Source organism: Salmo trutta, unplaced genomic scaffold (genome assembly GCF_901001165.1).
Source record: "Salmo trutta unplaced genomic scaffold, fSalTru1.1, whole genome shotgun sequence".
Taxonomy (NCBI): Eukaryota; Metazoa; Chordata; class Actinopteri; order Salmoniformes; family Salmonidae; genus Salmo; species Salmo trutta.
In genome coordinates this window covers 34,361-49,082 of record NW_021823171.1, presented here as the reverse complement: position 1 = coordinate 49,082, position 14,722 = coordinate 34,361, and the positions used below count along the sequence as shown (strand labels likewise).

At 45.3% G+C, this 14,722-nt stretch overlaps 1 protein-coding gene across 1 annotated transcript; it reads left to right on the top strand.

Moving 5' to 3' along the window:
* Nucleotides 1-299: 299 nt before the first annotated feature.
* LOC115189509 (clathrin interactor 1) lies at nucleotides 300-9,377 on the top strand (the record flags this gene model as incomplete). The annotated part of the gene is given in 7 exon segments (XM_029748120.1): nucleotides 300-478; nucleotides 2,223-2,442; nucleotides 2,575-2,668; nucleotides 3,636-3,701; nucleotides 3,834-4,105; nucleotides 4,576-4,762; nucleotides 6,929-9,377. Coding segments are annotated over 7 exon segments (1,344 nt in total), but the record flags the coding sequence as incomplete, so codon positions are not given.
* Between the last annotated feature and the right edge of the window lie 5,345 nt (nucleotides 9,378-14,722).

Here is a 14,722-nt window from a genome sequence, read left to right as displayed (position 1 = left end):
GTGTGCCTTTCCAAATCCTGTCCAACCAGTTGAAATTAGCACAGGTGGACTCCAATCAAGTTGTAGAAACAGCTGAGTGGGTAGATTGATTTGAATGATTAAAAAATAAATGTGTAATCAATTTCAGCTGTAACAAAATGTGGAAAAAGTCAAGGGGTCTGAATACTTTCCGAATGCACTGTATACATTGGAGTGTCTTCTGATCTTATTGGCCTCTAACACAAAGTCACTATTCTCTCGCTCTTTCTCTTTGTCTATTACCCCCTCCCCCAGCAGGTGATCGGTATGACTCCAGCAGCTCTGGCGGTAATGAGGGAAGCAGCAGAGGGAAGTGGGATGAGGACTGGAAGAGAGACCAAGGCCAGTTCCCCTTCAGTGAGAAACTGGGGGAGATCAGTGATAAGATCGGCAGCACCATCGATGACACAATCAACAAGTTCAGGAAGCAGAGCAGAGATGATTCACCAGACCGATTCAGGTTAGGAAAGAGACGACACACCAGACAGATGATTCAGGTTAGGAAAGAGACGACACACCAGACAGATGATTCAGGTTAGGAAAGAGACGACACACCAGACAGATGATTCAGGTTAGGAGAGAGAAGAGTTCCACTTGGTGAGATTGAAAGAGGAAGGAAATTAATGACTCAAATAGAGAGGGGGGGGATACTGAGGTACAGGGATAAGTTAGAGCTACCCGCTGTCCTCTTCATATCATATTACAGTATGTTAGAGCTACCCGCTGTCATCTTCATATCATATTACAGTATGTTAGAGCTACCCGCTGTCCTCTTCATATCATATTACAGTATGTTAGAGCTACCCGCTGTCCTCTTCATATCATATTACAGTATGTTAGAGCTGTCCTCCTCGTATCATATTACAGTATGTCAGAGCTACCCGCTGTCTTCATATCATATTACAGTATGTTAGAGCTACCCGCTGTCTTCATATCATATTACAGTATGTTAGAGCTACCCGCTGTCCTCTTCATATCATATTACAGTATGTTAGAGCTACCCGCTGTCCTCTTCATATCATATTACAGTATGTTAGAGCTACCCGCTGTCCTCTTCATATCATATTACAGTATGTTAGAGCTACCCGCTGTCCTCTTCATATCATATTACAGTATGTTAGAGCTACCCGCTGTCGTCCTCATATCATATTACAGTATGTTAGAGCTACCCGCTGTCGTCCTCATATCATATTACAGTATGTTAGAGCTACCCGCTGTCGTCTTCATATCATATTACAGTATGTTAGAGCTACCCGCTGTCCTCTTCATATCATATTACAGTATGTTAGAGCTACCCGCTGTCCTCTTCATATCATATTACAGTATGTTAGAGCTGTCCTCCTCGTATCATATTACAGTATGTCAGAGCTACCCGCTGTCCTCTTCATATCATATTACAGTGTTAGAGCTACCCGCTGTCCTCTTCATATCATATTACAGTATGTTAGAGCTACCCGCTGTCCTCATATCATATTACAGTATGTTAGAGCTACCCGCTGTCCTCATGTCATATTACAGTATGTTAGAGCTACCCGCTGTCATATTACAGTATGTTAGAGCTACCCGCTGTCCTCTTCATATCATATTACAGTATGTTAGAGCTACCCGCTGTCCTCTTCATATCATATTACAGTATGTTAGAGCTACCCGCTGTCCTCTTTATATCATATTACAGTATGTTAGAGCTACCCGCTGTCCTCTTCATATCATATTACAGTATGTTAGAGCTACCCGCTGTCCTCATATCATATTACAGTATGTTAGAGCTGTCCTCGTATCATATTACAGTATGTCAGAGCTACCCGCTGTCCTCATATCATATTACAGTATGTTAGAGCTACCCGCTGTCCTCTTCATATCATATTACAGTATGTTAGAGCTACCTGGTGTCCTCATATCATATTACATTGTTAGAGCTACCCGCTGTCTTCATATCATATTACAGTATGTCAGAGCTACCTGCTGTCCTCATATCATATTACAGTATGTCAGAGCTACCTGCTGTCCTCATATCATATTACAGTGTGTCAGAGCTACCTGCTATCCTCATATCATATTACAGTATGTCAGAGCTACCTGCTGTCCTCATATCATATTACAGTATGTCAACATCCTGATGTTCTGTCACACTATTTGAATTGAATTGTCCCCAAAACATATTGTCATCTTTTTCACCCCGTTTGCGTCCTCTCTGGTCGCCGTAGTGACGAGGAGGAGCGAGGTCGCCCGTCACGGAACGGCCAGTCTGGAAGGTCGGTGTTCAAAGACGAGGAGGAAACCGTGACGACCAAGAGTGTCCAGATCGTTCAGGCAACAGAAACCACAGCAACCAGGAAGAGAGGCGGGGTTCCGTCCAAAACTGTGTCCCTGGGAGCCGCGGCCCACTACACAGGAGACAAAAGCCCCGATACCTCCACCAAACAGGTGTGTTTGCACGTGCGTCCGTGCACATTCAGTCCAAGCTGGTCCCCTCTAGCTTATTGCTGCTATCTGGTGTTAACAGTGGACAGTGCTGTCTCTCTACTCACATCTCTCCTCTCCTTCTCTCTGTTCCAGACTCTGTCTGCAGCAGCACCCCAGCCCTCCAGTAGTGGTCTGGCTGACCTATTCATGGTAGATACAGGACCCAGCCAGCCTGCAGCAGCCACCGGTAACTACACACTGAAAAGACCTCACGGAGGGTTGGGGGGAGGTAGTGTAGTTACGGGACATCACGGAGGGTTGGGGGGGAGGTAGTGTAGTTACGGGACATCTTGGGGGGAAGGTAGTGTAGTTACGGGACATCTTGGGGGGAAGGTAGTGTAGTTACGGGACATCTTGGGGGGAAGGTAGTGTAGTTACGGGACATCTTGGGGGAAGGTAGTGTAGTTACGGGACATCTTGGGGGAAGGTAGTGTAGTTACGGGACATCTTGGGGGAAGGTAGTGTAGTTACACCATGCTCTACCAACTGAGCCACAGGGAATGATCAACAAGCATGGGAAACAGTGTTTAAACGCTTTACAATGATGATCTGTGAAGTTATTTGGATTTTTACAAATTATCTTTGAAAGACAGGGTCATGAAAAGGGGACGTTTCTTTTTTTGCTGAGTTTATTCGAAAAATAACTAAGGTTACGTATTTAACCATTTATGTGGATCACTCTTATGTGTAATGCGTGTAACCACTTGTGTGGATCATGTGGATAACTCCAATATGGCATCCTTCCGCGCGGCAGGATACATTGCGTAATAATTTCCGATTAGTCCCATGTAGTGCTGCGGCTGACCCCCTTAAATGTGCTGACCCAACGCCGAACTACTTCCACCTTGTGTCCTTTGAAGCACTGTAGATCACATCTCAATCATTAAGTGTTTTATGGTTACTTTAAATGTTTACATACTGTTTTACTCATTTAATATCTATATACTGTATTCTTGTCAATGCCACTCCGACATTGCTCGTCCTACTATTTATATATTTCTTAATTATATTATACTTTTGGATTTGTGTGTGTGTTGTGAATTGTTAGATATTACTGCACTGTTGGAGCTAGAAACACAAGCTTTTAGCTACACCTGCAATAACATCTGTTAAATATGTGACCAATACAAATCAAATGGTATGTCTCTTTCCAGACCTGATAGGAGGATTTGCTGACTTTACTTCTCCTGCTGCCTCTGTCGGCCTCTCCACAGTACCTGGTGAGTTTAGAAAGCACTAGAATATTCCGAGAGATGGGGGGGGGGGGGGTCTGGCCATGTGGAGCCTGCTAACGTGTGTGGGAGATATAAGTCCACTATAACCTTATTCCTCTCTTTTCTCCTCCTCTCCAGCCTCTAGTGGGAACAGTGATTTTGGGGACTGGAATGCTTTCCCTGACGGCCAGGCCCCCGTCCCCACCCCCTTCGCCCAGCCTCTGGCCCCTAGCAACACTGACCTGTTTGGGACTCTGTCGGCCAGCTCTGCCCCGGCTCCAGCCTCAGCTGACCTGTTTGATCTGATGGGTCCGGTCCAGAATCAGTCTCTCTCTGCCTCTCAGAGCCTCACCTTCAATATGACCAGCACACAGAACATGACCAGTACTATGCCACAGTCCACGTCACTGGTAAGAATATAGGACAGACATGGTACACACAAACAGTAAATGAATTCACATTGTAAGTTGTTAATGAGAGGAGTGACAGTAACTGCTGTGGTTTAGAGGGACAGACACGAGAGAGCAACGGCCGAGAGCCAAGGTCTGCACATGCTCCTCCTTGCCTAGGGACAAAAATGCACACAATGAGAAGGAACCAGTTTGAGTCAGAAAACCATTCAATCTAATATGAGGTTGTGTTTACATAGATATTTGCATGTTAAAAACCTGACCTACTTTAAAAAAGACAAGCTTAGTTTTGCAGATGACTCAAACCTGCCCCTTCCCAACCGGTTCATTCTGGTTAGATGGGATGTGTTTTTATGTAGATTACTATAGACTGTAGTTCAACCTTCATATGTCACCATTATATAGGTACCTTAACATTACTATCTATTGGAACTTGCTACCAAATTCTCCCTCTCTCTCTCCCCCCTCAGCCCTTCCAGGTGATGGGCGGTCCGATGCAGCCCCAGCAGCAGCAAGTCATGCTGGGTACACAGAATTCCATGGGGTCAGCGATCCCCTCCACCTGGTCTGACTCCTCAGTTAACATCAGTCTGGACTTCCTGGCACCCGGTGTGCAGCCCCCCAAACCTGCCCAGCCCACCCTGAAAACACTCCAAGGTGAGCCTACAGGGTTGTACTATAGACTGGGATAGAAATAGTGCTGTGTTTATCTGGAGGGGGTTCAAAACGCTGCTGAATGTCTGTTGACCAAAACATTGGTTTGAGATCCATTCATCTGTTTGTGGAGTATCCAAGATCCCCAGCATGTGGGACTTTCTTCCTTTTACTCAGGATGGTCACAAGACAATTCAAAAGGCTTTAGGTTCAGTCAGAATGGAATAGAAGGATGCCTGGGACTACTTGTTCAGTGTGGAATAGACGGATGCCTGGGACTACTTGGTCAGTGTGGAATAGAAGGATGCCTGGGACTACTTGTTCAGTGTGGAATAGAAGGATGCCTGGGACTACTTGTTCAGTGTGGAATAGAAGGATGCCTGGGGCTACTTGTTCAGTGTGGAATAGAAGGATGCCTGGGGCTACTTGGTCAGTGTGGAATAGAAGGATGCCTGGGACTACTTGTTCAGTGTGGAATAGAAGGATGCCTGGGGCTACTTGGTCAGTGTGGAATAGAAGGATGCCTGGGACTACTTGTTCAGTGTGGAATAGAAGGATGCCTGGGGCTACTTGGTCAGTGTGGAATAGAAGGATGCCTGGGACTACTTGTTCAGTGTGGAATAGACGGATGCTTGGGGCTACTTGGTCAGTGTGGAATAGAAGGATGCCTGGGACTACTTGTTCAGTGTGGAATAGAAGGATGCCTGGGACTACTTGTTCAGTGTGGAATAGAAGGATGCCTTGGACTACTTGTTCAGTGTGGAATAGAAGGATGCCTGGGACTACTTGTTCAGTGTGGAATAGAAGGATGCCTTGGACTACTTGTTCAGTTTGGAATAGAAGGATGCCTGGGACTACTTGTTCAGTGTGGAATAGAAGGATGCCTGGGACTACTTGTTCAGTGTGGAATAGAAGGATGCTTGGGGCTACTTGGTCAGTGTGGAATAGAAGGATGCCTGGGACTACTTGTTCAGTGTGGAATAGAAGGATGCTTGGGGCTACTTGTTCAGTGTGGAATAGAAGGATGCTTGGGACTACTTGTTCAGTTTGGAATAGAAGGATGCCTGGGGCTACTTGTTCAGTGTGGAATAGAAGGATGCCTGGGGCTACTTGTTCAGTGTGGAATAGAAGGATGCTTGGGACTACTTGTTCAGTTTGGAATAGAAGGATGCCTGGGGCTACTTGTTCAGTTTGGAATAGAAGGATGCTTGGGGCTACTTGGTCAGTGTGGAATAGAAGGATGCCTGGGACTACTTGTTCAGTTTGGAATAGAAGGATGCTTGGGGCTACTTGTTCAGTGTGGAATAGAAGGATGCCTGGGACTACTTGTTCAGTGTGGAATAGACGGATGCTTGGGGCTACTTGTTCAGTGTGGAATAGAAGGATGCCTGGGACTACTTGGTCAGTGTGGAATAGAAGGATGCCTGGGGCTACTTGTTCAGTGTGGAATAGAAGGATTCCTGGGACTACTTGTTCAGTGTGGAATAGACGGATGCTTGGGGCTACTTGTTCAGTGTGGAATAGAAGGATGCCTGGGACTACTTGTTCAGTGTGCAATAGAAGGATGCTTGGGGCTACTTGTTCAGTGTGGAATAGAAGGATGCCTGGGACTACTTGTTCAGTGTGGAATAGAAGGATGCCTGGGGCTACTTGTTCAGTGTGGAATAGAAGGATGCCTGGGACTACTTGGTCAGTGTGGAATAGAAGGATTCCTGGGACTACTTGGTCAGTGTGGAATAGAAGGATGCCTGGGGCTACTTGTTCAGTGTGGAATAGAAGGATGCCTGGGACTACTTGTTCAGTGTGGAATAGAAGGATGCCTTGGACTACTTGTTCAGTGTGGAATAGAAGGATGCCTGGGACTACTTGTTCAGTGTGGAATAGAAGGATGCTTGGGGCTACTTGTTCAGTGTGGAATAGAAGGATGCTTGGGGCTACTTGGTCAGTGTGGAATAGAAGGATGCTTGGGGCTACTTGTTCAGTGTGGAATAGAAGGATGCTTGGGGCTACTTGATCAGTGTGGAATAGAAGGATGATTGGGGCTACTTGGTCAGTGTGGAATAGAAAGATGCTTGGGGCTACTTGGTCAGTGTGGAGTGTGTGTGAACCTGTGTGTGTGTGAGGTCATGCTGTCTTCTGACTCCACTTCTTCCTGTTTCTGTCTTCTAGGAGTCCAGCCCCTCCCACCTGTCAACATGCTCTCCCAGGGATTCGCCGGCATGGGCCTCGCCCCCTCCCCCATCAGAACCCCTACAACTCCCATGATGTACCCCGGTGCTGGGATGGGCATGGCCCCCAGCCAGGGCATGATGGGGATGGGCATGGCTCCCACCCAGGGCATGATGGGAATGGGCATGAACATGGGTGCTATGCCCCAGGCTAACATGACCATGGGGATGAGGATGCCAGCCATGTCTATGGGTTCTGGCATGGTACAGCAGCAGCCCAAGCAAGGAGTGGACGCCTTCGCGGATTTCGGCAACTTTAGGAAGTGAGGGAAGAGGAGGTGAAGTGAAGGAGAGGGGTGTTTGTTTTTCTCTCCATCCAACCGACTGTCCATGAAGGATTGTAAAGAGCTGCAAACAAAGAGTACTTGAATGTTGTCAAATATCAAATACTGACTGCCACCCCTCCATTTCCTGTTTCTTTCCTTTAAGTGATATATAGAGACATGAATATACATGATTGTATGTATCTTTTAATCAGTTGGAACTTGCAATCAAGTACCTTTTAGAGTGTATTAAATACAGTATGGTTGTGTGCTGTTCAGGTTTGATTCGGAGAGGACAACTAAGGGAGAGAGCGAAAAACACAGTGCCAGAATGATGTATTCCAAACAAAAACCAATGATCGCAAAGTTAAATAACCCATACAATTCTATGCACAAGGACGGCTTTTACACTTGTATGGTTTGTTTAACTTCTCAATAATAGTTTTTTGTTTGAATTGCATTTTAAAGCATCATTCTGTTACCATGGAATTGTCCAGATGAAACTTCAAGAGAACGTCAGTGGGGGTTTTGCTTTACTTAACCAATTAATTGTCCAGAGTAGAAAAAAAGTTTTATATGATAATCTCACCCCTATAACTCCCCATCCATCTCTTTAGAATGTCAGGTTATCTGGATCTGTTCCTTCCCTACAACTGTAAATATTACTGGTGCGACAGACAAATAAATTATTGGGTACTTGATTATGATATGATGCCGTGAAGAGGTGGGTGTCAATTGGACGGAACCAGATGTCAATCAAGACGTTGCTATGGCATGCTACATTGCCATGGAGCCGGTCTTTAATACCTACTTTATATAACAGCGTTCCACACTCCAAATGTGGAGTTTCTGTTCAATATTACATTTAACAAATCAATCAATCGTTTATTGATGGATGGATTTAATAAGTGAATGAGTGAGAAGTGATTGAAAGCTGTTAATTGAAGAAGCTGTGGTAATTATAAAACACAGATCTCCTTTGTGGCCTTTCTTATGGGTATATATATTTTTTAAAGAACTATAATTGTATTTTTTTTCTTGCATCCAAATAAGATGATCAGTAGATGTAGGAACAACCTGGTGGGTTGTGTTCTTTAAGTACTGCACATGGTGCCTGTAAGATGGAGGCCTTTTTCCTTCATTATAATTTACAGGAGACAGACGGAGAGACGATACAACTATAGTGTTCATGACAGTTACTGTTAGGAGTCTACAGCACAGTATGTATGTGTGGTTCTTACTACTCCCTCTGTCCCCTGGGACCCTCGTGGAATAGGGGGGAAGATGTTTCTAGATGCTGACCTTGGGTCAGTTTTGAGTTTCCCTCCACTAATGGTTTAGGTTGGGATTGGGGGTGGGGAAGCTGATCCTAGCTCTGTACTTGGGGGGGAAATTCACCCCGGAGTGGATCTCTGAAGGAGAGGTTTCTCAGACAGTGCCGGTCTAGGAGAGGATTTCTCTTGTTTTTTTGGGGGGGTACAACTCATATGGCACCCTATACACTTTATAATGCACTACTTCCGACCAGAGCCCATAGGACTCGGGTCAAAAGTAGTGCACTATATAGGAAATGGGTACATGTGGAAGTCATGACCATTTTTACAAGTTCAGCGAGTACCTCACATGTAAACTAGACTCCTCTGTTTCAGAGCTGTCTTCTTCCAGGAGTTAGGGTCAATTCCATTTCAATTCTGGAAGTACACTGAAATTCCAGTTTTCTTCAATGCTTTTCATAAAGAAAATGTTGAATATAGTTTACGTTCTAAATGGACTGAAATGGAATTGACCCCAACCCTGCACAGATAAACACACAGTAGCCTTCTGTCTGAGCTGAGGCATTACCTGCTGGAAACGACCAAAATGTAGCAACTCTTGTTTGTTTTTTCTAAGAGATGATGTCCTTAGGGGGTTGTTTTATTCTTTCGCTGGTTTAATTTTTTTCTACTTATTACAATTGTTCTGAGATCTTCTTTAATGTGGTATTGTTACATAAAATAAAAACACTAGTTTATGCAAATTAAGAAAGTGACGCATCACCAACGAAAAGAGCCTTGAGAAAATGTTTTCGTTTGATTTGACTGTCCCATGATCCTTTTATCTACGGCATTAAAACAGTTGATTACAGTTTTCTAATGAAGTGTTTATTTCACTTAATACTAATTTAGTGACTATTTTAGATGGCCTTGGAACCTGCTGAGACAGACACACACAGTGCAGCCCTACAGACACACAGTGCAGCCCTACAGACACACACAGTGCAGCCCTACAGACACACACAGTGCAGCCCTACAGACACACACACAGTGCAGCCCTACAGACACACACAGTGCAGCCCTACAGACACACACAGTGCAGCCCTACAGACACACACAGTGCAGCCCTACAGACACACACAGTGCAGCCCTACAGACACACACAGTGCAGCCCTACAGACACACACAGTGCAGCCCTACAGACACACACAGTGCAGCCCTACAGACACACACAGTGAGCCCTACAGACACACACAGTGCAGCCCTACAGACACACACAGTGCAGCCCTACAGACACACACACACACACACAGTGCAGCCCTACACACACACACAGTGCAGCCCTACAGACACACACAGTGCAGCCCTACAGACACACACAGTGCAGCCCTACAGACACACACAGTGCAGCCCTACAGACACACACACAGTGCAGCCCTACAGACACGCACACAGTGCAGCCCTACAGACACGCACACAGTGCAGCCCTACAGACACGCACACAGTGCAGCCCTACAGACACACACAGTGCAGCCCTACAGACACACACACACACAGTGCAGCCCTACACACACACAGTGCAGCCCTACACACACACACAGTGCAGCCCTACAGACACGCACACAGTGCAGCCCTACAGACACACACAGTGCAGCCCTACAGACACACACAGTGCAGCCCTACAGACACACACAGTGCAGCCCTACAGACACACACAGTGCAGCCCTACAGACACACACAGTGCAGCCCTACAGACACACACACACACACAGTGCAGCCCTACAGACACGCACACAGTGCAGCCCTACAGACACGCACACAGTGCAGCCCTACAGACACACACAGTGCAGCCCTACAGACACACACACACACAGTGCAGCCCTACACACACACAGTGCAGCCCTACAGACACGCACACAGTGCAGCCCTACAGACACGCACACAGTGCAGCCCTACAGACACGCACACAGTGCAGCCCTACAGACACGCACACAGTGCAGCCCTACAGACACACACAGTGCAGCCCTACAGACACACACAGTGAGCCCTACAGACACACACAGTGAGCCCTACAGACACACAGTGAGCCCTACAGACACACAGTGCAGCCCTACAGACACACACACACAGTGAGCCCTACAGACACACACAGTGCAGCCCTACAGACACACACAGTGAGCCCTACAGACACACACACAGTGCAGCCCTACAGACACACACAGTGCAGCCCTACAGACACACACAGTGAGCCCTACAGACACACACAGTGAGCCCTACAGACACACACACACACAGTGCAGCCCTACAGACACACAGTGCAGCCCTACAGACACACAGTGCAGCCCTACAGACACACACACAGTGCAGCCCTACAGACACACACAGTGCAGCCCTACAGACACACACAGTGTGCCCTACAGACACACACAGCCAGTGGGCTTGAATAGATCAGATTGAGGTATAAGAAGAGCAGAGAGTAATTTTAAACTCAAGTACTGTAGGACAATGGCTTGTCTCAGACAACGTTTGATCAATTTAACAGATCCTGCACGGCTCCAAAATATTATGGAAATTATGAAGGTTTATTGTCCTTCGGTAGCCTCTGTAGTTTAGAGACAGAAAGCAAAAACTACACAACAGCAATGACATGCACTTAAATCATGCTGTTTATGGCTAATGTGGGCATTAAAGAATAAAACGATCTGAAATGTCTAGACAAATAAGAGTTGTGCCATCTGCAATCTGAACCTTCCCCATCTCCATTATTCATAACACATATGAGGTCCTCTGAGATCAGACCACACTGCCATTTGTGCTCTAGCTGACAGAAAAGCAATATGATGGGACAAACAGTAGGCTTTCCTCTTTTTAGAAGCAATATGCCTCCATGTTACCTGGAGTTGGCAGGTCGGGCATAGCATGGATGACATGTGTTTTCTGCATTGATGCAGTTGTTTTGAGATTATACTCTGCATATTTATAAGAAAAATGTAACGACATTCATTGGGTTAGTCTATCATTTTGATCCTCACTATATCAGGATAATGTCAAATTAAATGTATCTTTAGTTATATGAATCCTTTTAGACTTGTTTTTCACTTCAAGTGACTCAAGATGTCTTAGAATGAGTCTACACTGCCCTCTGGTGGTTATTTACAGTGGTGCACCCCATGCCTGCATTTCAATACTGTGTTTCATATGACCCAGAGGCAAAGACCAGATGAGAAAAGACAGACAAGGGAAGACAGCTTGATCATTTATATTTTATTGATTATTGTATGCATAAAGCAGAGAATACATATCAATATGATATACAGTAGCAGTGAGACTTCATGGTTCACTGCTAGTTGGTCTAAACCAGTGTAGATACTGCAGTAGGTGTTGATGGGTCAGTCTTGGTAAAGCTTCAGCTTGTTGCACCTTGAGGTCAAGTAACTTTCCTGGAGATTTGCCACAAGCCCGGGTGCCAGTCTGTCTGCTTCTGCTCATGTATGGCATGGAAACTCCATAAGGAGTTGGCAAGAGAGCAGACTGGCTTCCAGTTCCAGGCTAGGTTGCCACCTCCGCTGGATAAAATACACAACAGGTTCAGAGTGGTTGTAGGTTGACTAGAAGCACGTTCTCTCCCCGTATGAAGAGCTTGTTGATGTGGTGCGTGTGAACTCTCCCATAGGGCTGGGACACTTCTTCTGGGACCGTCTTCTCTGGGGCCCCTCAGTCCCTGGTTCCTGACCTTTAACATTTGACCCCTGGGTCTTATTTTTTTTATTTAACCTTTATTTAACCAGGTAGGCCAGTTGAGAACAAGTTCTCATTTACAACTGCGACCTGGCCAATATAAAAGCAGTGTGACACAAACAACACAGAGTTACACATGGGATAAACAAGGGTACAGTCAATAACACAATAGAAAAATCTATATACAGTGTGTGCAAATGTAGTAAGATTAGAGAGCTAATGCAATAAATAAGCCATAGTGGTGAAATAATTACAATTTAGAATTAACACTGGAGTGATAGATGTGCAGAAGATGTGCAAGTAGAGACACTGGGATGCAAAGGAGTGTCGTGTCTGGGCACCATTAACTGAAGACATGTTTATCAAAATAACTCCCTGTTATTATTATTACGCGATAAAACTGATTAATCGTTTAACTGTAATTAACTAGGAGATCGGGGCACCAAGGAAAATATTCAGATTAGAAAGTTATAATTTTCCTAATATAACTTTCCTATATTATAACATATTATATTATAGTATCTGACCGATTATCTTCTGGTTTAAATGGTGTATTTTACCTCGCGTCCAGTCTCATTCCAAACATCGTAAATTGTTGTATCTGCACGAACTCAGTCTTTACTAAGTCATCCATACATCAACTGTCTTAAAATCATTTATTTACTACCCTAAGTAATTCACAGAAGGCATACAAACAGTAATTATCATTACAAAGAATTGGTAGAGTAATGTGCCCTAGTGGGCTAAACAGGCATGGCGGCTTTTTAAACAAAGGGTCATAAAGGGCAGCTGAGGAGGCACACAGTTCATTAATATTAACAATTGATATGCTAATCCCTTGCACATGAACGCTCACTCATTCGGAAACAATTGCAATCAATATATATTTACGCTCAGTGTGCCGTCGTGATCCTTGTTGGAGTTTCTCTCTCTCTCGGGTAGAATGGATCTTTCAAAGCGACATTAATTAATGTTTCGTCGGTCTTCGCATTCAATGATACCGAATTCTAGCTGCAGACTAGTACTTAATATCAAAGACTTGTTCTTATTCTGTATCGATAGTTTAGCCACGTGGTATGGTTAAAGTTCAGTAGAGGAATGTATGGTCAAAGCTATTGGCCAACTCGTAATGGAGTGGAGGCCTGGTCTGAAGAAAGTAACCCTGAGTGGGGGTTTTATTCGGAATGACAGAAAAAGGCTGTCTCATGACGCCAGGTCTTGTCTGTGTCCCTGGGGGCATGCCGATGACTGAGTTAAGCTTTGAACAGAAATACAATTCTATGACATTAACATCAGTACATAGCCTCTAAACATATTCCAAATAGCTTTAATCTTATTAAATCATTGTATACAGCCATTTAGATGCAAGTCCCATAGCTGAGGCTATTATATAAACCTTAGTATGGTAATATGGCACTATTGTCTCCAATGAGTATCACAAAATTGTACCAAGCGGACCAGTTCGTAGCTGGATTCTTCACCGATCTTTTATACCTTCTCCAGAACATAAATGTCGTTCGGTTCCCCAATTCTGTGAGTTGGAAGAATTTCCTTTGTCTCTCTATGAAATGAAACCCCTCTCTGTCTCAACTGGGCCATGCGGCAGGACATTCTCCTTTAGAATTTTACGACCCCTCTCACCACAGCTGTGTCAGAAGTATAGAGGTCGGGGGATGGTGCATAGAAAAGGCCTGGCGCAGAGGGAGGGGGTTCAACTGTGTTCTCTGTACCCAGAGAGAGGGCAATGTCATGACAGGAGCAACAACAAAAAAAACAATATGGGGATGAGGTAGTTGGGTGGGCTATTTAGAGATGGCTGTGTACAGGTGCAATGATTGGTAAGCTGCTCTGACAGCTGATGCTTAAAGTTAGGTGAGAGAGATATAAGTCTCCAGCTTCAGTGATTTTTGCAATTCGTTCCAGTCATTCGCAGCAGAGAACTGGAAGGAAAGGCGGCCAAAGGAGGAGATGGCTTTAGGGACGACCAGTGAAATATACCTGCTGGAGCACGTGCTAAGTGTGGGTGTTGCTATGGTGACCAGTGAGCTGAGATAAGGCGGGGCTTTACCTAGCAAAGACTTATAGATGACCTGGAGCCAGTGGGTTTGGTGACGAATATGAAGCGAGGGCCAGCCAACGAGAGCATACAGGTCGCAGTGGTAGGTAGTATATGGGGCTTTGGTGACAAAACGGATTGCACTGTGATAGACTGCATCCAATTTGCTGAGCAGAGTTTCCTAGCCTCAGTGCAGTGGACAAATGGCATGACTCCTTGCTGTCCCCAGTCCACCTGGCCGTGCTGCTGCTCCAGTTTCAACTGTTCTGCCTGCGGCTATGGAACCCTGACCTGTTCACCGGACGTGCTTGTTGCACCCTCGACAACTACTATGATTATTATTATTTGACCATGCTGGTCATTTATGAACATTTTAACATCTTGACCATGTTCTGTTATAATATCCACCCGGCACAGCCAGAAGA